Source organism: Phyllobates terribilis, unplaced genomic scaffold (assembly GCF_046119375.1).
Source record: "Phyllobates terribilis strain yellow unplaced genomic scaffold, ASM4611937v1 Scaffold_3__8_contigs__length_932513732, whole genome shotgun sequence".
In the NCBI taxonomy this organism is placed as follows: Eukaryota; Metazoa; Chordata; class Amphibia; order Anura; family Dendrobatidae; genus Phyllobates; species Phyllobates terribilis.
The window spans coordinates 67,101,255-67,123,643 of record NW_027362763.1 but is presented as its reverse complement, the minus strand read 5'-3'; the positions used below and the strand labels follow the sequence as shown (position 1 = coordinate 67,123,643).

The following is a 22,389-nucleotide window of genomic DNA, read 5'->3' as shown; positions in this document are numbered from 1 at the left end:
CGCAAGGAGTTGTGAAATGTGAGAATTTAATATTGTGGCCTGTTGGGCGTTGGCTGCATATTTGTGCTTGCGTTCCAACGACTGGGGTATGGGCAACTAAATGCTGCGCTGGGACAAGGACATGGATGTGCTTCCTGATGCTGCTACTTGAGAGTGCGCAACAACAGTTGCAGGGAAGGAGGCATCTTCGCATTCACCATGGACAGGGGATTAGCTTGCGTGCACAACAGTGGAAGAAGCAATAGTGCCACCAGCAGACACTGTTCCTCGATCTTGGGGTTCAGCTCAAAATGTTGGGTGCTTTGCTGCCATGTACCTGATCATGCTGCTGGAGGTCAGGCTGGTCATTTTGCCACCCCTGGTAATGCTGGCCTGGCAGTTGGTGCAAATGGACTTTTTGGGGTTATTGGCAGAGTCATTAAAAAACAACCAGACTCGGGAAGACCAAACAATTGTACTGGCAACTTCCTTCGTGTTGGTGTTATGGGAAACGGTTGCCTGCCTTCTGTCTGCTGCCACCACACTGCTTCTTCCTGCCTGATGCTTGCTGTGCCTCCCTCCCCCTGTGTGCTGCTGTCCTCACTCTGCATGTCCTCCTGCCAGGTTGGGTCAGTTACTATATCATCCACCAAGTCGTCTTCCACTTCTGCGCCCTTGTCCTCCTCCTGATTTTCTAGCAATTGTGTCTGATCATCGTCCACCTCTTGTGACACCTTCGTGTGACCGTGGCTGCTCAAATATTTAGGCATCGCTACACGCGATCTCCTCTAGCCCCGCTTCAAGTGGACCGGGCAAGAGGCCCGAATCTATAAAAGGAAAAGTGAACAGATCTTCAGGGTGTCCAAGTGTGGGATCAGTTGTCTCCCTTCACTCGGCATGGTGGGAGGAAGAAGGATCAGGGTGAGGAATATGTGGTCCAGACTCACGGCTACTGAGACTTAACCGTGTGGAAGACAGGGCGGTGGTGGTGGTGGCTAAGTGACTGGAAGCATTTTCTGCTATCCAACCAACAACCTTTTGACACTGCTCTGGGTTCAATAGTCGTGTGCTGTGGTCCCCTAGGAATTGGGACAAGAATGTCAGGCGAGTAGATGTGGGTGTTTGTTGAGCTACAATTTCAGCTTTCCCACAGCCTTGTCCTCGGCCTCTGAATGCACCATCATCATCACGTCCAGTTCCCCGTCCCTTGCCATGTGCTTTGCCCATTTTAAATGGAGGACAGTATCTTCCACGCTCACTACAAATGACTGAGTTTGGAGCTAATTTTTATGTGATCCATGTGACGGAGAAAACAGAGTTTTAAATTCCTGGCCTATAAGTATGTAGTTTGAACAGCAAACTGGTGTGATTTGTTTCACTGACACACTGAAAGAAATTTTTAATGGAGGCCAGGAATGGCAGTATTTCCTGACAACGTATTTGTTATCCGTGTGACAGAGAAAACAGAGTACTGAATACCTGGCCTGTAGGTAAGTAGTTTGAACATCAAACTGGTGTGAATTGCTTCACTGACACACTGAAAGAAATTTTTAATGGAGGCCAGAAATGGCAGTATTTTCTGACAACGTATATGTTATCCGTGTGATGGAGAAAACACAGTTTTAAATAGCTGGATTTCTAGCACTGTAATATGGAAAGGACCTGGCTGTATTCCGCAGTGTCAACAAGCAAATGGCACAGAAAAACAGTATTCTCTGGATTGCTTTTTAAGCAAATAATGAGGATTAAGATCCAAGAAAAAGTATTCCTGGCCGCTGAGACCTGGCCATTGTATAGGAATATCTAACAGCAGCAGAAGGCAGAAATAGAATGGAGCCTCTTGTGCTATGTGCACTGCAGTCTGCTATATACACTGCCTGCCTATATACACTGCCTGCCTGATATCTCTGCAGATGGATTAGTTAGTCCTCAAAAGGACTGTTTGTTAAGATGGATATGTGTAATGTATGTTTTTTCTCCCTACACTGCCTAATACACAAGCAAATCTCTCCCTGACACAGCAGCCTGATTCCGGATTGACTATGACAAGCATGGCAGCACCAGGTCTGATATAGACCTGATGATGCTGTGTGGCCAGCCAATCACTGTAATGCCACAACCAACATGGCTGCAACATTACAGTAAGTGTAAATGTTTGGTGCACCCTAAAGAGCACCAAACATGCAGGGAGGGGACCTGAGCTCCCGCAGTGAGATGCTCGGGCGAGCACCGAGCTGTAGCGAGCATGCTCGCTCATCACTAGACGTGAGTACAATCCTTTATTTTTTGTGTGCAGCGTGATGGGGATGGGGGTGCCATGCACACCAGGATGAGGGGAGCCATGCATACTAGTATGAGGGATGAGAGATGCCTTGAATACCAGGATGGGGAGTGAGGGATGCCATGCATACCAGGATGAGGAGTGCCATGCATACTAGGATGAAGGATGAGCGGTGCCATGAAAAAACGACGCCTAAGAGGGGATCTTATTTACATGTATAAATATGTGTGTGATCAGTAATAAAGGTCTAGCACATGAGTTATTCCATCCAAAGACTCTACTAAGGACCAGGGGGCACTCATTACAGGTGGAAGAAAGGCAATTCTGGCACGTAAACAGGAAAGGGTTCTTTACAGTCAGAGCAGTCAGGCTGTGGAATGCCCTATCACAAGAGGTAGTAATGGCAGATACTATAACAGCATTCAAAAAAGGGCTGGGTTATTTCCTCGATACACATAACATTGTGGGCTTCAGTTAAATTATACAAAGTGTAACACCTAACTTTTGATCCAGGGTTCTAGGACTAATCGCCTTTTCTTGGGGTCAAGAAGGAATTTTTCCCCGTAATGCAAATTGGCTCTATGTATCCTGGGTTTTTTGCCTTATTCTTGATCAACAGATTTAGGTACAGAGATTTTAGTAATATCATAACAGTAATGCAAAGATAAAACTAATTAAAAATTTATAAACAGATTTATTTGTAATTGTAATAGTGCAGTAATGCTAAAAATAAAAATGGTAATTTATTTGTGAGGCCTAGTCCCAGTAAGTTAGTGTAGTGTTGGTATGGGAGTACAGTTGGGGGAGAAAGGTTTAACTTGATGGACCTAGGTCTTTATTCAACCTACGTTACTATGTTACTATGCATGCCAGGATGAGTGGTGCAATGCATACCAGGATGAGGGGTACCATGCATACCAGGAAGGGGGATGCCATGCATACCAGGATGGGGATGAGGGGTGCCATGCATACCAGGATGGGTATGAGGGGTGCCATGCATACCAGGATCAGGATGAGGGGTGCCATGCATACCAGGATGGTTATGAGCGATGCCATGTATATTAGGAAGAGGGATGAGGGGGCCATGAATACCAGGATTGAGGATGAGGGGTACCATGCATACTAGGATGAGGATGAGGGGTGCCATGCATGCCAGGATGGGGATAAGGTGTTCCATGCATACCAGGATGGGGATGGAGGGCTACGTATAACAGGAAGAGGGGGCCATATATACCAGAGATAGGGGATGGGAGATCTTAGTACAGAATTTGGGGACATTACCTCTGTAACCTTGTCAGCAGCAGACCCCCTCCCCCATAACATGCATCTTGACCACAATTTTTTCTTCAATTTTTTTTCTATTTTACTCCTCTAAAATCTAGGTGCATCTTATGGTCCAATGCTTCTTATAGCCTGAAAAATATGGTAGATAGATAGACTTGAGAAAGGCTCACACTTGGAACCGAAACGTTGCCTCATGAGATATTAAATAGCACTTTTTTGTTCATAATATGGTGTGCTGCTTCCAACTTTTTTACTATAATAGCGTACTAATATGTACCTGAGAGGTTTTGCACCCAACATTGCTGTTGCTGGTTTTGTATTTTCAGATAGATAGATAGCTAAATAGATCTAATTAATGGGAGCATATGGATATGCCCAGAGCAAATGTTAAAATATATTGTAGATACAATGGGAAAAGTGTCACATACAAAGACATTTCATCACACTGCTTTAACTCTAATGCAATAAAACAATGCTTAACCACTTCGCGCCAGAGCCTGTTTTTGCCTTCGTGACCGGGCCAATTTTTTCAATTCTGACCACTGTCACTTTATGAGGTAATAGCTCTAAAATGCTTCAACGGATCCCACTGATTCTGAGATTGTTTTTTTGTGACATATTGTACTTCATGATAGTGGTAAAATTTCTTCGATATCACTAGCGTTTATTTGTGATAAAAAATTGAAAATTTTGAAAATTTGGCAATTTTCAAACTTTGAATTTTCATGCCCTTAAATCAGAGGGATATGTCACACAACATAGTTAATAAATAACATTTCCCACATGTCTATTTTACATCAGCACAATTTTGGAACCAACAATTTTTTTTGTTAGGAAGTTCTAAGGGTTAAAAGTTGACCAGCGATTTCTCATTTTTCCAACAAAATATACAAAAACAGTGTTTTAGGGACCACATCTTCTTTGAAGTGACTTTGAGGGGCCTTTATGACAGAAAATACCCAAAAGTGACACCATTCAAAAAACTGCACCCCTCAAGGTGCTCAAAACCATATTCAAGAAGTTTATTAACCCTTCAGGTGTGTCACGGGAATTTTTGGAATGTGGAAGAAAACAATGAACATTTTACTTTTTTTCACAAAAATATTACTTTAGACCCAATTTTTTTATTTCCACAAGGGTAACAGGAAAAAATGGACTACACATTTTGTAGTGCAATTCCTCCTGAGCATGCTGATGCCCCATATGTGAGGGAAAACTACTGTTTAGGCGCACTGCAGGGTTTGGAAGGGAAAGAGCGTCATTAGACTTTTTGAATGTAAAATTTTTTGAATAATTAGCGGACGCCATGTTGCGTTTGGAGAGCCCCTGATGTGCCTAAACAGTGGAAACCACCAACAAGTGACACCATTTTGGAAATTAGACCCCTTAGAGAACTTATCTATATGTGTGGTGAGCACCTTGCACCCCCAGGTGCTTCACAGCAGTTTATAATATTGAGCTGTAAAAATAAAATTTTCACATTTTTCCCACAAAAACGTTTTTTATCCCCTAATTTTGCATTATCATAAGGGTAACAGGAGAAATTGCACCATAAAATTTTTTGTGCAATTTGTCCTGAGTACTCCGATATCCTATATGTGGGGGAAAACCACTGTTTGGGCGCACAGTAGGGTTCGGAAGGGAAGAAGCGCCATTTGACTTTTTGAATGTAAAATTTGTTTGAATAACTAGCGGACGCCATGTCGCATTTGGGGAGCCCCTGATGTGCCTAAACAGTGGAAAACCCTGACAAGTGACACCATTTTTGAAACTAGACCCTTTAGGAAACTTATCTAGATGTGCGGTGAGCACCTTGCACCCCCAGGTGCTTCACAGAAGTTTATAATATTGAGCCGTAAAAATAAAATGTTCACATTTTTCCCACAAAAAATGTTTTTCATCCCCTAATTTTGCATTATCTTAAGGGTAACAGGAGAAATTGCACCATGAAATTTGTTGTGAAATTTCTCCTGAGTACGCCGATACCCTATATGTGGGGGAAAACCACTGCTTTGTTGTACGGCAGGGTTCGGAAGAGAAAGCAGCGCTATGTTCGCTGGGATAGGTTGCAGATGCCATGTCACATTTGAAGAGTTGCTGACGTGCCGAAACAGCAGAAAGCCCCACAAGTGACCCCATTTTTAAATTTTAAGTTGATACCATTGGGCAGTGAAGAAAACATAATTGTATTTTTACCACAAAAAAAAATGTTTTACCCTCAAATTTTATATTTTCACAAAGGGAAATGGGTAAAAACAGTGCTTAAATGTGTCGCACAATTTCTTCTAAACGTGGCAATACCCCATATGTGGCTGTACCATACCTCTTAGCCATACTGCGAGATCTGGGAGGGACGGAGGACTATGACTGACAGCTGTCACACACTAAAAGACACTTTTTTTTGTTAAATCTAGTTTTTGCATCGCCATATTTTGAGAGCTATAATTTTTCCATATTTTGGCCGACAGAGTCATGTGATGGCTTGTTTTTTGCAGGACAAAATTTTTATTGGTACCATTTTTGGGTACGTGACATTTTTTGAGCGCTTTTTATTCCGCATTTTTGGGACGTAAAATGAGCAAAAACCAACAATTCAGGAATTGTTTTTTGAGGTTTTTTTTATGCTGTTCCGCGTGTGGTAAAAGTGATAAGGCAGCATTATTCTTCGGGTCAGTAAGTTTACAGCGATACTACACTTAACGTATTTTTTTTTTATGTTTTGGCGCTTTTATACAATAAAACTATTTTATAGAAAAAATATTTTTTTGTAACACTTTATTCTGAGAGCTATAACTTTTTTATTTTTCGGCTGATGGAGCTGTATGGCGGCTTTTTTTTGCGGAACAAGATGTCGTTTTCAGCGGTACCATTTTTATTTCCATTTTGCTTTTTGATCGCATTTTATTCCACTTTTTGTTTGCCGATATGATGAAAAAGCATATATTTTTGCTCCGTTTTTTTTTTTTTTTTTTTTTTTTTACGGTGTGCACAGAAGGAGTTAATTAGTGTGACAGTTTTATAGATTGGGTTGTTTCGGATGCGGCGATACCAGATATGTGTACTTTTTTTGTTTTTGCATAAAAATACGGATTTATTAGTTTAATATTTTATTTATTTTTTTATTTATATTTATTTTGTGATTTTTTTTTAACAGTTTGAAAACTTTTTTTTAGACTTTTTTTTTACCTTTTTATCTTCTCCCTGTATGGGACATTAATTGTTATTTTTCTGATCACTGTTCTCATGCAAAGCAATAGACATGTATTGCATTGCATGAGAGCTCTGCTGACAGTGTAAAACTATCAGATCTCCTGCTAGACTTCAGCTGCAGGCCGAGTCTAGCTGCAGCTGAAGTTTAGCAGGACACCGTACATGGCAGAGACGGAGGCAGTCATGTGACCTCTGGCTGCCATGACAACGGCAGGAGAGTTAAGTGGACGACCCCCTCTCCTCTCACTATCTTCTAAATGCCGCAATCGCTATAGATCGTGGCATTTAGAAGATAGCAAAGAGTTAATATCATTGGGACCTGATCTAATCAGGTCCCGATGATGTCCCCTATCAGAGCTGTTGCTCTGCACTGCACCGCCAGCGCTTGCAGGACCCTGGGGGGTCCTGAGCGCTGCAGGACCACTGACTGTTTTAAACGTCGGCGCTGCACAGAGCCAAGCAAGCGCCAACGTTTATGTACAGTGGGTGGTCGGGAAGCAGTTAAAGTGCTGTTTTAACTACCCAGTTCATGCACTTTTAGAAGCTGCTCTGGTTTGCTGCTTCATCAAGAATCCATGAGTAAACAATACTTAGAAACACTCTCCTTTTGTTAGCATTTCTTTTCCTCTCCTCCATGCTCCGTGTTTGTAATTAATGTTCAAGTTTGGACTCTTGCTAGAGCAGCAGTTCAAAGTGTTTTTTAAAAGAGCATGTATTTGTTTGTATTTTATTCATTAGGAAAAGCCAAATCCTAAATTATACTTCACCAATGAAAACCTTACAGTGCTGGTTTCGGATCTCTTTGACGCTGGCATTGAAACAACCTCAACCACCCTGAAATGGGGCCTTCTACTAATGATGAAGTATCCTGAAATACAAAGTAAGAGACTCCCTTTATGTGTGGGAATATATTATGCTTACTTAATTTTAATTTTACTAATTAAAATCATATAGTGATACACCTTATTTTCTCATTATCTATTTTTATGTTATTTTGTGTGGATGATTCGGGCGGCAGCCATATTCCCTCAACTATGCTCAGCATCTCAGATTCATTTTACACCAACTACATATGACTTGCTTACTTTGGACACTTCATATGAAGAGAGCAATCACTGGAGAAGGAAATTATGTTTGGAAGAATAGAAAGAACAAGGCGAAGAGGAATACCTGCATCAAGACAGTGGTAGAAAAGACCCCGGTGGACCTATCTAGGCTTTCACAAGATTTATCTCCCTACATATCATTCATCCATCAAGTCGTCGTGGCTAGAGATCAAGCAGAAGGCCTCCAAATAAATAATAAAACATCAGACATAAGAAGATGCACGTTGTGATGTTACAACCTCATAGCGTGTGTCGTGACATCATAGGCCTTCTCGGCACCAGAAACCCCAGTACAGAGTTAAGATCCCCAGCATTGTCTGTTGAAGGAAAGGAGAGGCTAGACAGAGCATTTCGGGGAACCAGATGGGACCTCCAAAATTGATGACCAGACGGGGCCTCCATCATAAAAATTTATGGTGTAATACTTTGGCCTGCTAACCACAATGGTCATATAGATTCCCACCAGAGGAAAAAAAAGAAGTTTTGTGACAGTGATTGGTATCTAAGGCTGTGTGCCCACGATGAGGACTAAATGCGCTTCCGCAGCGGTATGTCCACTGCGGAAACGCATTAAAATCACTTAAGAGATCTGCCATGCTTCCCAATGATAATCTGTATGTGCTGTGCACATGCTGCGGAAATTTCCGCTGCAGATTATCATTGCGGAAAAATCGGCAGCACAACCAATATGGGCGTGATTTTGCATTGAACCGCAGCAGACCTGCATGTATATATCTATACATGCGGATTTGCTGCGGTTCAATGCGCAGATGATACCCGGGTCGGGAGAAGAGGAGACTGCTACTCCTCTCATCCGGCCTGGGTACCCACAAGTTAAAAAAGAATTATAAAGTAAAAAATGTAAAAAAATATTCATGCTCACCTCTATGGCGGCCCCCGGTCTCCTCCCGTCAGCGATCCTCTCTCATCGGCGGCCCTCGGTGTACTGCCAGGACCTGCGGTGACATCATTTATCAGCTGATGGTCGCGTGACCATCAGCTGATAATTGACGTCACCGCATGTCCTGGCAGTACACCGCGGACCGCTGAGGAGAGAGAATCGCCGCCGGGAGGAGACCGGGGGGCCGCCAGAGAGGTGTGTATAAGGTTTTTTTTCCTTTTTCCTTTTTAATTCTTTTTTTTACTATGCATGCACCATTTGAAAGCAGAACTCTCCTCACAAGTTGGTCACACAATACACTGTGTGCAGAATTATTAGGCAAATGAGTATTTTGATCACATGATACTTTTTATACATGATGTCCTACTCCAAGCTGCATAGGCTTGAGAGCCAACTACCAAATAAGTAAATCTGGTGATGTGCATCTCTGTAATGAGGAGGGGTGTTGACTAATGACATCAACACCCTATATAAGGTGTGCTTAATTATTAGGCAACTTCCTTTCCTTTGGTAAAATGGGTCAGAAGAGAGATTTGACGGGCTCTGAAAAGTCCAAAATTGTGAGATGTCTTGCAGAGGGATGCAGTAGTCTTGAAATTTCCAAACTTTTGGAGTGTGATCACCGAACAATCAAGCGTTTCATGGCAAATAGCCAACAGGGTCGCAAGAAGCGTGTTGGCCAAAAAAGGTGCAAAATAACTGCCCATGAACTGAGGAAAATCAAGCGCGAAGCTGCCAAGATGCCATTCGCCACCAGTTTTGCCATATTTCAGAGCTGCAACGTTACTGGAGTATCAAAAAGCGCAAGGTGTGCGATACTCAGGGACATGGCCAAGGTAAGGAAGGTTGAAAAATGACCACCTATGAAATAGAAACATAAGATAAAACGTCAAGAACAGGCCAAGAAATATCTTAAGACTGATTTTTCAAAGGTTTTATGGACTGATGAAATGAGAGTGACTCTTGATGGGCCAGATGGATGGGCCAGTGGCTGGATCAGAAAAGGGCAGAGAGCTCCACTCCGACTCAGATGCCAGCAAGGTGGACGTTGGGTAATGGTATTGGCTGGTATCATCAAAGATGAACTTGTGAGACTTTTTCGGGTTGAGGATGGAGTGAAGCTCAACGCCCAGATCTACTGCCAGTTTCTGGAAGACAACTTCTTCAAGCAGTCGTACAGGAAGAAGTCGGTATCGTTCGTGAAAAACATGATTTTCATGCAGGACAATGCCCCATCACATGCATCCAACTACTCCACAGCATGGCTGGCCAGTAAAGGTCTAAAAGAAGAAAAAATAATAACATAGCCCCCTTGTTCACCTGATCTGAACCCCATAGAGAACCTATGATCCATCATAAAATGTGAGATCTACAGGGAGGGAAAACAGTACACCTCTCGGAACAGTGTCTGGGAGGCTGTGGTGGCTGCTGCACGCAATGTTGATTGAAAACAGATCAAGCAACTGACAGAATCTGTGGATGGAAGGCTGTTGAGTGTCATCATAAAGAAAGGTGGATATATTCATCCCTAATTTTTTGGTTTTTGCATGTCAGAAATGTTTATTTCTAAATTTTGTGCACTGATATTGGTTTACCTGGTGAAAATAAACAAGTGAGATGGGATTATATTTGGTTTTTATTAAGTTGCCTAATAATTCGGCACAGTAATAGTTACCTGCACAAACAGATATCCTCCTAAGATAGCCAAATCTAAAAAAAAAACACTCCAACTTCCAAAAATATTAAGCTTGGATGTTTATGAGTCTTTTAGGTTGATTGAGAACATAGTTGTTGATAGATAATAAAAATAATCCTCTAAAATACAACTTGCCTAATAATTCTGCACACAGTGTATAAATCCATGCCGGTTGTATGGATTTATATTGTGTGACCAAAGTAAATTGTCAAGCCCTTTTCCAAATGCATTTGAGTGATGCTCAAAATAGCTTGGAAAACACCTTGAAAAAATGCATGCATAAACGCATGTAAAAACGCTTAAAAAACGCATGTAAAATCCACGTGCGTTTTTTCTGCCAGGGAGAGGAAAAAACGCTCAGGAAATTTCTGCTTCAATTCTGCATCATGGGCACATACCCTTAGAGAGCACAAATTCACAATACAACTCCTAGGGATCAAAAATAACTTTTGATTTTGGAAAAATTAAAATCTGAATATTTCCCTACAGCAGAATAAGGAAAGAATTTTGACTATGGGGGAAAAATTAAGGTTACGTAACCAGTAATTTCATAACAACCACGATGGTATCAAATGTCAAAGTTGAAATCTAGCTGAAATGTTATCATTCATTTTAATTGATGGAAGTTCTCAACAAATATCTTTTTTTTACATATATTTTCATGTATTTTTGTTGGAAATAGAAAAGGTCCAAAGTGAGATTGATAAAGTTATTGGATCGAACGAGCCCCAAGTTATTCATCGTAGAGAGATGCCGTATACTGATGCCGTCATCCATGAGATTCAACGTTTTGGAAATATTCTTCCATCCAGTATTTCCCATGCTACCTCTCAGGATGTAAACTTCAGGGGTTATCTCCTCCCCAAAGTAAGTAAAAAAATAAATATTGAACCTTATTTTTTGGTAATGTACTCACCATAGTCCTCAATATAGCATAATACACTCCTTAGAGTCTTCTATATAGTATAATGCACTCCCCATAGTCCTTCTCTATACTAGAATGAACTGCCCATAGTCCTCTAAATAATATAATGCACTCCCCATAGTCCTCTATATAATATAATGCATAATATAGTATAGTCCACAATATAGTATAATGCCATCTCCATAGTCCTCCATATATTGTAGTATAATGCACTCCTCATAGTCCTCTATATACTATAATGTACTCCCCATAATCCTCAATATAGTATAATACACTCCCCATAGTCCTCTATATAGTATAATACACTATAGTTTGTAAAATGGGGTCACTTATGGGGGATTCGGCTGATCTTGCATCTACCAATGTGACATGGCACCCTCAAATCAATCCAGCAAAATCTGAACTCCAATATGGCGCTTCTTCCCTTCTGAGCTTTGCACTATGCCTCAAAAGTAGTTTTTGACCATATGCGGGGTATCTCCATACTCAGGAGAAATTGCACAACAAATTTTGGGGTCCATTTTTTCCTGTTACCCTTCTGAAAATGCAAAGTTTGGGGATAAAATATATTCTTGTGGGAAAAATGTGATTTTTTTCATTTTCATGGCTCAACATTATAAACTTCTGTGAAGTCCATGGGAGTTAAAAGTGCTCACCAGACCTCTAGATAAGTTTCCTTAGGGGTCTAGTTTCAAGCCCTGCCATGGACCCAAACAGTAGTTTTCCTCCACTTATTGGATATCTGCGTACTCAGGAGAAATTGCACAACAAATTGTGTGGTGCAATATCTCCTGTTACCCTTGTAAACATGCAAAATTTGGCACTAAATTGAGTGGGAAAAATTAGATTTTTTTTTTGCTTGTTTTCACGGCTCAACATTACAAACTGTGTCAAGCACTTTGTGACATAAGCACACCAATTATAGCTTGATCATAGAAAAAAATATATAGCCATACCATACCATTGAGTGCCAAGAAATGAATATCATCACACGGAATGACTCATTCTACCTCTGATCTATCTCATATGAAAGCACTAAGTAAGCTCATGGGCAACGTGAAGTGATCAAGTTTTTCCTAATCACTCCCACCTCATCCCTGTGCTCTGTGTCCAGTATCCCTGCGGCTCCTTCCTCCGGCCTTCTGATCACATCTGATCAAACTTCATGTGCTGTTAAGAGCTTCATATATCCAGAGTCCAGATGTCTGGCATAGACCGTGGGTCTGGCACTGAAGGGTCACGTTAAAGGGTCTTATCTGAAATATGCAGAAATAGGCCAGAAGTGGTCAGAAGGTAGGAGTAACTATTTACTAATTATGCTTAGTTTCGCTTTCTCATTCACACTTAAACTTTCATGATGCTTACATACGCCCTTACTTTCTTTGCACCACTAATCCTTACTCTCCTTCGCTATCCCCAAACCCTAGCACCCTCTAACCAAATCATCATCTCTCCTTCCCTCTTACCTCCCCAACTGACCATATCTGCAGGCCTGCTCCTCAACCTCAGATCGATACGACCAAAACATAAAACAAGTCGGACACTCTCCTTCTCCCACCTGCTCTCCCTCTCTCTGCTTTTCTTCACTGCTGGCGACATATCTCCCAATCCTGGACCCCTACAACTCACACCTCCCACCAATTCCTCATCCTATAGCTTCCAACCAACTGCAAACTACCGCAACCTCTCCTGCATAAAACCTGCGCCCCTGACGTCCACCCCCCTGCTCTCTGGAGCACTCTTGAATGCCCACTTTGTCTACAATAAGCTCCATTTTCTCCACAACCTCTTTACCTCTCGTCATCTCTCCTTCCTGGGCATAACAGAGACATTGTTGACACCCGCCGACACTGTCTACCCTGCTGCGCTGTGTTACGGTGGCCTCCACTTCACCCACACTCCTCACCCTGGTAACAGAAATGGTAGAGGAGTGGGTCTTCTCCTTTCTACCAACTGCACTGTTATCCCTATCCCACCTCTACCCTCCCTTACTCTCCCTTCTTTTGAAGTCCACTCTGTCCGCATCTACAGTTAGGTCCATATATATTTGGACAGAGACAACATTTTTCTAATTTTGGTTCTAGACATTACCACAATGAATTTTAAACAAAACAATTCAGATGCAGTTGAAGTTCAGACTTTCAGCTTTCATTTGAGGGTATCCACATTAAAATTGGATGAAGGATTTAGGAGTTTCAGCTCCTTAACATCTGCCACCCTGTTTTTAAAGGGACAATAAGTAATTGGACAGATTAAATAATTGTAAATAAAATGTTCATTTCTAGTACTTGGTTGAAAACCCTTTGTTGGCAATGACTGCCTGAAGTCTTGAACTCATGGACATCACGAGACGCTGTGTTTCCTCCTTTTTGATGCTCTGCCAGGCCTTCACTGCAGTGGTTTTCAGTTGCTGTCTGTTTGTGGGCCTTTCTGTCTGAAGTTTTGTCTTTAACAAGTGAAATGCATGATCAATTGGGTTGAGATCAAGTGACTGACTTGGCCATTCAAGAATATTCCACTTCTTTGCTTTAATAAACTCCTGGGTTGCTTTGACTATGTTTTGGGTCATTGTCCATCTGTAGTGTGAAATGACGACCTATCAGTTTGGCTGCATTTGGCTGGATCAGAGCACACAGTATGGCTCTGAATACATCAGAATTTATTCGGCTGCTTCTGCCCTGTGTCACATCATCAATAAACACTAGTGACCGAGTATCACTGGCAGCCATGCATGCCCAAGCCATCACAATGCCTCCGCCGTGTTTTACAGATGATGTGGTATGCTTTGGATCATGAGCTGTACTACGCGTTAACCATACTTTTCTCTTTCCATCATTCTGGTAGAGGTTTATCTTGGTTTCATCTGTTCAAAGAATGTTCTTCCAGAACGGTGCTGGCTTTTTTAGATGTTTTTTAGCAAAGTCCAGTCTAGCCTTTTTCTTCTTGATGCTTATGAGTGGCTTGCACCGTGCAGTGAACCCTCTGTATTTACTTTCATGCAGTCTTCTCTTTATGGTAGATTTGGATATTGATACGCCTACCTCCTGGAGAGTGCTATTCACTTGGTTGGCTATTGTGAAGGGGTTTCTTTTCACCATGCAGATTATTCTGCCATCATCCACCACTGTTGTCTTCCGTGGGTGCCCAGGTCTTTTTGCATTGATGAGTTCACGAGTGCTTTCTTTCTTTCTTAGGATGTACCAAACTGTAGATTTTGCCACTCCTAATATTGTAGCAATTTCTCGGATGGGTTTTTCCTGTTCTTGCAGCTTAAGGATGGCTTTTTTCACCTGCATGGAGAGCTCCTTTGACTGCATGTTTACTTCACAGCAAAACCTTCCAAATGCAAGCACCACACCTCAAATCAACTCCAGGCCTTTTATCTGCTTAATTGAGAATGACATAATGAAGGGATTGCCAACACCTGTCCATGAAATAGCCTTGGAGTCAATTGTCAATTACTTTTGGTCCCTTTAAAAACAGGGTGACACATGTTAAGGAGCTGAAACTCCTAAACCCTTCATCCAATTTTAATGTGGATACCCTCAAATGAAAGCTGAAAGTCTGAACTTCAGCTACATCTGAATTGTTTTGTTTAAAATTCATTGTGGTAATGTCTAGAACCAAAATTAGAAAAATGTTGTCTCTGTCCAAATATATATGGACCTAACTGTATTCTCCCTCCAAGTGGCTGTCATATACCGACCACCGGGCTCGGTCACTGCATTTATTAACAAATTCTCCACCTGCATTCTTTACTTAATCCCTACTGACATTCCCACAATCATCATGGGTGATTTCAACATTCCCACTGACATTTGCCAGTCAATAGCATCCAAACTCCTGTCGCTTACTTCATCCTTTGGACTTACTCAGTGGTCCTCGTCAACCACCCACACAGAAGGACACACATTAGACCTCATCTTCTCTCGACTCTGCTCCCTATCTATCCTCACAACCTCCCCCTTTTTTCTCAGACCATTGCCCTTCCCCCATAACCTCCCTTTACAACATCACGGAATGAGACCTCAGTCATGTCCTCTCCATTTCACATCTCACCACTTGTCCACTTGACCCCATCCCATCCCACCTCCTCCCCAACCTCACCCCACACTCATCCCATCCCCAGCCCATCTCTTCGACCTATCACTAACTTCTGGTACCTTCTTCGCTGCCTTCAAACATGCCACAATCAATCCCATTCTCAAAAAGCCATCCCTCAACCCAACCGCCTTGTCCAGCTACCTCCCCATATCGTTGCTCCCTTTTGCAAGCTCCTTGAGCAAAACGTTTACCCTGAACTTTCCTACCACTTCTCATCTAGCTCTCTCTTTGACAACCGACAAACTGGCTTCCGCCCTCACCATTCCACCGAAACTGCCCTTACCAAAATTACTAATGACTTGCTTACAGCCAAAGCTAACAGACAATTCCCTGTTCTCCTTCTTCTTGACCTGTCCTCTGCCTTTGAAACAGTTGACCACGTCCTCCTACTACAGATCATCTCTTCCGTTAGCGTCAAAGACCTTGCCCTATCTTGGATCTCCTCATACCTTTCCAACCGCACATTTAGCGCCTCCCACTCCCACGCTATCTCCTCATCCCACCCCTTCTCTGTTGGAGTCCCTCAAGGCTCTGTCCTAGGACCCCTACTCTTCTCAATCTATACCCCTGGCCTGGGATAGCTCATAAAATCCCATGGCTTCCAGTACCATCTCTACGCTGATGACACCCAGATCTACGTCTCTGGTCCAGATGTCACCTCTCTGCTGTCCAGAATCCCAGCATGTCTAGCAGCCATATCCTCCTTCTTCTCCTCTCGCTTCCTCAAGCTCAATGTGGACAAAACTGAACTCATCATCTTTCCCCCATCTCGCGTATCTTCCCCACCTGATCTTTCTATTACAATAAGTGACACCACACTTTCCCCAGTACCAGCAATCCGCTGCCTCGGAGTAACCCTTGACTCTGCCCTGTCCTTCAAACCCCACATCCAAGCTCTTGCCACCTCCTGTTGCCTCCAGCTCAAAAATATTTCCAGAATCCATCCTTTCCTCAACCCTCAATCTATTAAACTGCTTGTGCATGCTCTCATCATCTCCCACCTTGACTACTGTAACATCCTCCTCTGTGCCCTACCTGCTAACACTCTCACACCCCTCCAGTCCATCCTTAACTCTGCTGCATTACTGGTTCATCTCTCGCATCACTACTCCTCTGCTATCCCCCTTTGCAAATCCCTTCACTCGCTCCCAATTGCCCAGCGTATCCAGTTCAAATTACTAACACTGACCGACAAAGCCATCCATAACCTTTCCCCTTCTTACATCACTGAACTAATCTCCCGATATATTCCCTCATGTAATCTCCGGTCCTCCCAAGACCTCCTTCTCTCCTCCACACTTATTCATTCCTCACCCAATCGCCTCCAAGACTTCTCTCGAATATCCCCCATCCTATGGAATTCTGTGCCTCAACAAGTCTGGATCCTTCAGATGGAACCTGAAAACCCATCTCTTCAAACAAGCCTACAACCTACCATGACCTTGCTTGCTGCCACCTCAACACCGGAGCTGCTGCAACTCCCCCAACCTACTGTCTCCTTCCCCATTCCTGTAGAATGTATGCTCACAAGGGCAGCGCCCACTTTCTTTTGTTTCAGTCTACCATTGTTCGTTTTATTTATTGGAAGTGATGTCTGTATCTGGTATGTAACCCCTTCTTATGTACAGCACCTTGAAATCAATGGAGCAATATAAATAAATAATAATACTAATAATTATTAAACTGATTGTTCTAGTTCATCATGTAAATTCATACTCAAATATTACAGAGACAACGACAAACAAGTAGATGAATAGTGTCTGTGCATGATCTCTTTTAACCTATATCAATATGTAAACATATGATCAGGGAAATATTTCATAAAGATTAAAGTTCTTATGCCTCACTATGGTTGTTGAAAATCGGGGTATATTTATCCCATAGATGATGCCTCAGATAATGCCTCAATGCCTCAACATGTTTCCCTAAAGGTGGTTCATGAGGAGACAATATGTAATGCACTCCCCATAAAATAATACAATACTCACCTCTCTTTCCTATTCCCCCAATGCTCCAGTCTCTGCAGCGAGCGCTCTGAACCTCTGCAAATATCAGCGAGCGGGAGCCATGTAGCAATGTCATCACACCTGCTGTGCTGAGATGCCAGACGCAGAGAGGGATTAACAGGAGACGGAACATCAATTGACGGTTCCTATTCCATCAATGCATTCAACTGTATGCTAATACAGTTGAACTTGCGCTGACAAGCAGGGGGCTTGGTGAGTGTGACCCCTGCTATGATAATCTCACTGTCAATAGACAATATAAATACTGTGCATCGTGGGGGTGGGGTTATCTGTGGTGTGGGTGGGGTTAGCTGTGCTGGGGGTGAGGGCAGCTTTCTCAGCTCTGCTTCATGCTAAACTCTGTGTCAGAACCACTATACACAGTAAACTAAGTGATACATCATTGGATTCAGGGTGTCTTTCCCCATGTTACGCTGCTCTCAGATGAGGTAGCAAAAACTTGTTGACAAATTCCCATTAAATAAATAAAGCCTAAGGAGGCGCATTTCCACTTAAATGTGACTTGTGCAAATGTTGAAACTTTCAGGGAATACAGGTGATCCCATTGCTGACCTCCGTACTTTATGACAAGGATCATTTTGTGAAAGCCGACGAGTTCTACCCAGAACACTTTCTTGATTCCAGTGGAAATTTTGTAAGAAAAGTAGCGTTTATGCCTTTTTCAGCCGGTGAGTTATTCTTTCATATGACTTCTTTTAGCACTTTGGGGGAGTGATGAGCGCAAATAATAACATTTCTTCATCATCATATCCACTAAATTAATAGAAAATATTGTAAACAGTCTCCTTATGAGACTGACTACGTCAGGTATCCTAAGGGGACATTTATCATTTATGTGGGGTATGCTTTAGGAAAATGTGAGAAACTGTATGTGGATAGTTTCCTCCTTTGGGGGAATCTGTGTGAGGTGGTGATGGTTGTGCCTCCATATTTAAACGTTGGGTGCTCTTACAATGGTCAGATTGAAATCGCCAACTTATAATTTTGTTAAAACAGCCCATTTTGAAATTATATAGTGTCTTTTGCTTCAGCCATGGAACAATAATTTTTTTTTATCCTTTTCCACATATTTCATTGCTGTAGGTAAGAGAAGTTGCGCTGGAGAGAACTTGGCTAAAATGGAGCTGTTCATGTTCTTCACAAGACTGCTGCAGAACTTCACGTTTAAGGCTCCACCTGGGGCTACACTAGACCTCAATCCTGAGGTTGGATACATACTCTATCCAATGCCTTATAAGACATGTGCTATACCTCGTTTGTAAACACTTTGTCACCTACATTGAAAAACCTTAAAAAGGGTTCTTCTGTGAAAACAAGTTATCATCTATCCACAGATTAGGTTATAATTTGTTAATTGGTGGGCTCCAACCACTGAGAACTACACCATTTAGTAGAACGAGGCACTGAAGCTAAGGTAATTGTTGGTAATCAAGAAATAAGCAACATCATTGTTTTAATTTTAAAGATCTGTGGAAAAAACATTGTATTATTTTAAATGGAAATCCATTGCACTTATAACCAGCTGATGAGGAATAGACATGTACAGTGATGCTACACCAGACCCCAACTATGAATATTGAGATGACCATTTAAGAACATTGAAAATATGTAAAATGTCACCCGTGTCCTTAATAAAGCCTGGGACTCTCTAGGCAATATGTTGGAGGAGAGAATCAAGGCCCTCTCCCAGTATCTCACCAAGTAAGTCAATACCAGATAATAATTAATTAATTTATGAGAGTCTGAACACTGCGAACCACATCCATTAGCAGAACAGTATAACTTTTTGTCTTGTTAGAATGGATTGGCAATGCGTATGCTCGACCAACTCTCCATTTACTCCCTATTAGGCTGGCGAGAGCTGCTCTTGGCCCCATAGATAATGACTAGAGCATTTTCTTTAATAGGAAATAAAAAAAATCGGTGCAAGACCTTATGGTCAGATCCCCTTCAATTTGTAAACTATCCCTATGCTATGGAGAGGAGGTAACTTGTTTTAGCTATTTGTTAGTCAACTTTCTCTAGTGCACAAAGTTACACCAAATTGTGGTTCTATTTTGGATCACAGAATCATAAGTTAAACCATTTCCTAGTGATGAGCGAATCAGATGAAATTCTAATTTGGCAGTTACAGTAACTGAAATTTGGTCAGAAAATGTAATTTATATTGAATTCATCTGTTGTAAATCTATCATTTCTTAGGGTATGTGCACACGGTCGGTATTGGCAGCGCTTTGAATGCAGCATACTTTATGCTGCATCCAAAGCGATGCACGCAGGTGAATCTGCATGTGCAGATAGGACTAAAAGGGTCAATCAGGGAGAGGTGAGCATTAGAGATGTGTTAAGTAAGTTGATGCAAATAAAATTTGTTTTGAATTTTTGGAAATTCTCTTGATAATTTGCGATTCATCTTGCCAAAAATACCAACCACCATTTTACACAATGCAAAAAACTTCATCAGCAAGAGACGGCATAGACGACATTGGGTGTTGACCAAAATGTATTGCAGCTATCACATATCTCCCAATATAGCACAGCAAATCAAAAGGGACTATTACAGCCTGTATAAAAGTGGAGGCAGGGAATGCAGCAGACATTTCCAAGTGAATTGTGATATTTAGAGGATGTCACAGTTTAGCAATGGAGAGAAAACATGAAAAAAAATGAACAAATTGTATAGACAATGAACAAATTGCACAGATAGTGCGTGAAACAACATAAGTGAAGAAGAGCTACCATCCATTTGCCCATAGCCACATATGTGAAGGACACTTTGACATTACTAAAGCTGTTTTTGTCTTATAAAGCTTCAAATGGGTTGACTTCATTTCTAGGAGATCTTAGAATGTTGTACATATGTCTTTTAAGGGCACTTGGAGTATTTACAATTTTTGCCACATCAAAGCACTGTTAGTAAAATTTTCTGGAACAATACAGCAAAACTGTCGAGTTCAAAATTCAAAAGATTCATTCATCTCTAATTATGGTATCGTGTTAGCCAGTAAAATCAATGTAAATTCTTTCTATGCCCAACGATGACAAAAGTAATTCAGAGTTTTTATTTTGGCTAAACAGAGGAAAATATATATTTGCAAGCTTTCAGAGCACAGAGGCTTCTTCTTCAGGCAGGATTATGAATTAATTATTAAGATAAGAGCACATCACTGAAGAGATATTACAACACAACATTTGTTCATGAGGTGGAAGGGGTGATGCTTCTTAAAGATAAGCCAAGAAAATCAAATTCGGGGTTTTGTTACAAATGGAGAGGCAGTGGGAATGTTCTTTTAGTTATCTAGAGTCTGTCTGGTGGAGGTGTGAATTGTATCCATGTAGTGAGTCCTAAATCCAGGGGTTAAATTGAGTCATATTGTCAAAGACTTGAAATTCCTTGTCAGTTTGAATTCCTAAGTTCTTCACTTTCTGCTGTCCTTATAATGACTGTAGTTTGGGGACTATTTCTTCCAGTTTGTGGTCTCTCTGGAATATGGGTTGGAGATCAGCACTAATTTTCATTAAATGCTCATGTGGGGATTGTATGTGACCACAAGAGGGACCCTGTTGCTGTCCTCCCTTTTTCTGCAATTCAGGAGGCTGCTTCTTGGGATCCTTGTAGCTCTTGGGATCTGTTCATCTATTAAGAGTGGATGATAACTTGATTGTAGGAATGTATTCCTCAGTGATAAAAGCTGAAGTTTTCTGTCCTTACTGTCTGAACATACTCGAATGTACCTCAGAGTTTGATTGTAAATGATGCATTTTTTGTGTGTCTTAAATGAAAGGTGTTCCATCTAAGATACGTCCTATGTCCTGTGGGCTTATGGTGAATTGATGTTTGTATTTGGGACTTTGAGAAGTTAAGGGTGAGCTTGACACAACCATATACATCAAAGACAACACCATACACTTTCTAGACATGACCATATACATCAAAGACAACACCATACACTTTCTAGACATGACCATATACAGCAAAGACAACACCATACATACATCAATTTACCATAAGCCCACAGGACGTCCAATGTATCTTAGATGGAACAAATTCATCCAAGACACACAAAAAAATCCATCATCTACAGTAAAGCTCTAAGGTACTATCAAATCTGTTCAGACAGTAAGGACAAAAAACTACAGCTGCTGTCACTGAAGAATATATTCCTACAATAAAGATACCATCCATTGGTAATCAATGAACAGATCCACAGAGCTTCAAGAATCCAAAGAAACAGCCTCCTGGATTACAGACAGAGGGCGGACAACAACAGGGTGCCTCTTGTGGTCACATACAACCCCCTGATCTCCAACCCATATTCCACCGAGACCATAAACTGAAAGAAATATTCCGAGAACTACCACTTATCTCCTACATGCAGCCCCCTAACTTAAAATGTTTTTCCCACAAACAAAAGTTCATTTTAATCAATGGCTGTGTCTGATCGCGTATGGAACATGGTCTGATCATACCATATCTCCGGGGCAGGGAAAGAAGCAAAAGAGTATACAGACATTACATCAGGGGATCAAAGATGATTCTTTTTGTGAGGTAAAACATTGCTTTAAAACCGGCAATGACATTTTTTACTTCACAAAAAGAATCAGCTGCAATCTTATGCTGTAATGTCTGAATTGTCTTTTGCTTCCTCCCCGGCCCAGGAGCTGTTATATGTTCCGTATATGGTCAAACACAGCCATCGATTAAAATGAACTTTCGTTCGTGGGAAAACCCCTTTAAGGAATCCTCTTGTCAGAAGCGTCCTTTCATCAATATCAGTGACTGGCACATTACCATGTAACAATAAAAAAATGCAAATCTTGGAGCCACATATTACCAACAAATACTCATGTGGGGGTTACATACCAAACCCAAATC

The 22,389-nt window shown here is 41.6% G+C and overlaps 1 protein-coding gene across 2 annotated transcripts in view; it reads left to right on the top strand.

The window, feature by feature from the left end:
- The window catches only part of LOC141258816 (cytochrome P450 2K1-like), a 224,608-nt gene extending 204,150 nt beyond the window's left edge, over window positions 1-20,458 (top strand). For both annotated transcript variants that reach the window (XM_073673970.1, XM_073673968.1), the window contains exons 7-10: window positions 7,493-7,634; window positions 11,140-11,324; window positions 18,040-18,181; window positions 18,597-20,458. In XM_073673970.1, the coding sequence (XP_073530071.1) occupies window positions 7,493-7,634; window positions 11,140-11,324; window positions 18,040-18,181; window positions 18,597-18,775 (648 nt within the window). In that variant the 3' untranslated portion in view covers window positions 18,776-20,458. The remainder of the gene's footprint in view (window positions 1-7,492; window positions 7,635-11,139; window positions 11,325-18,039; window positions 18,182-18,596) is intronic.
- The last annotated feature ends 1,931 nt before the right edge of the window (window positions 20,459-22,389 follow it).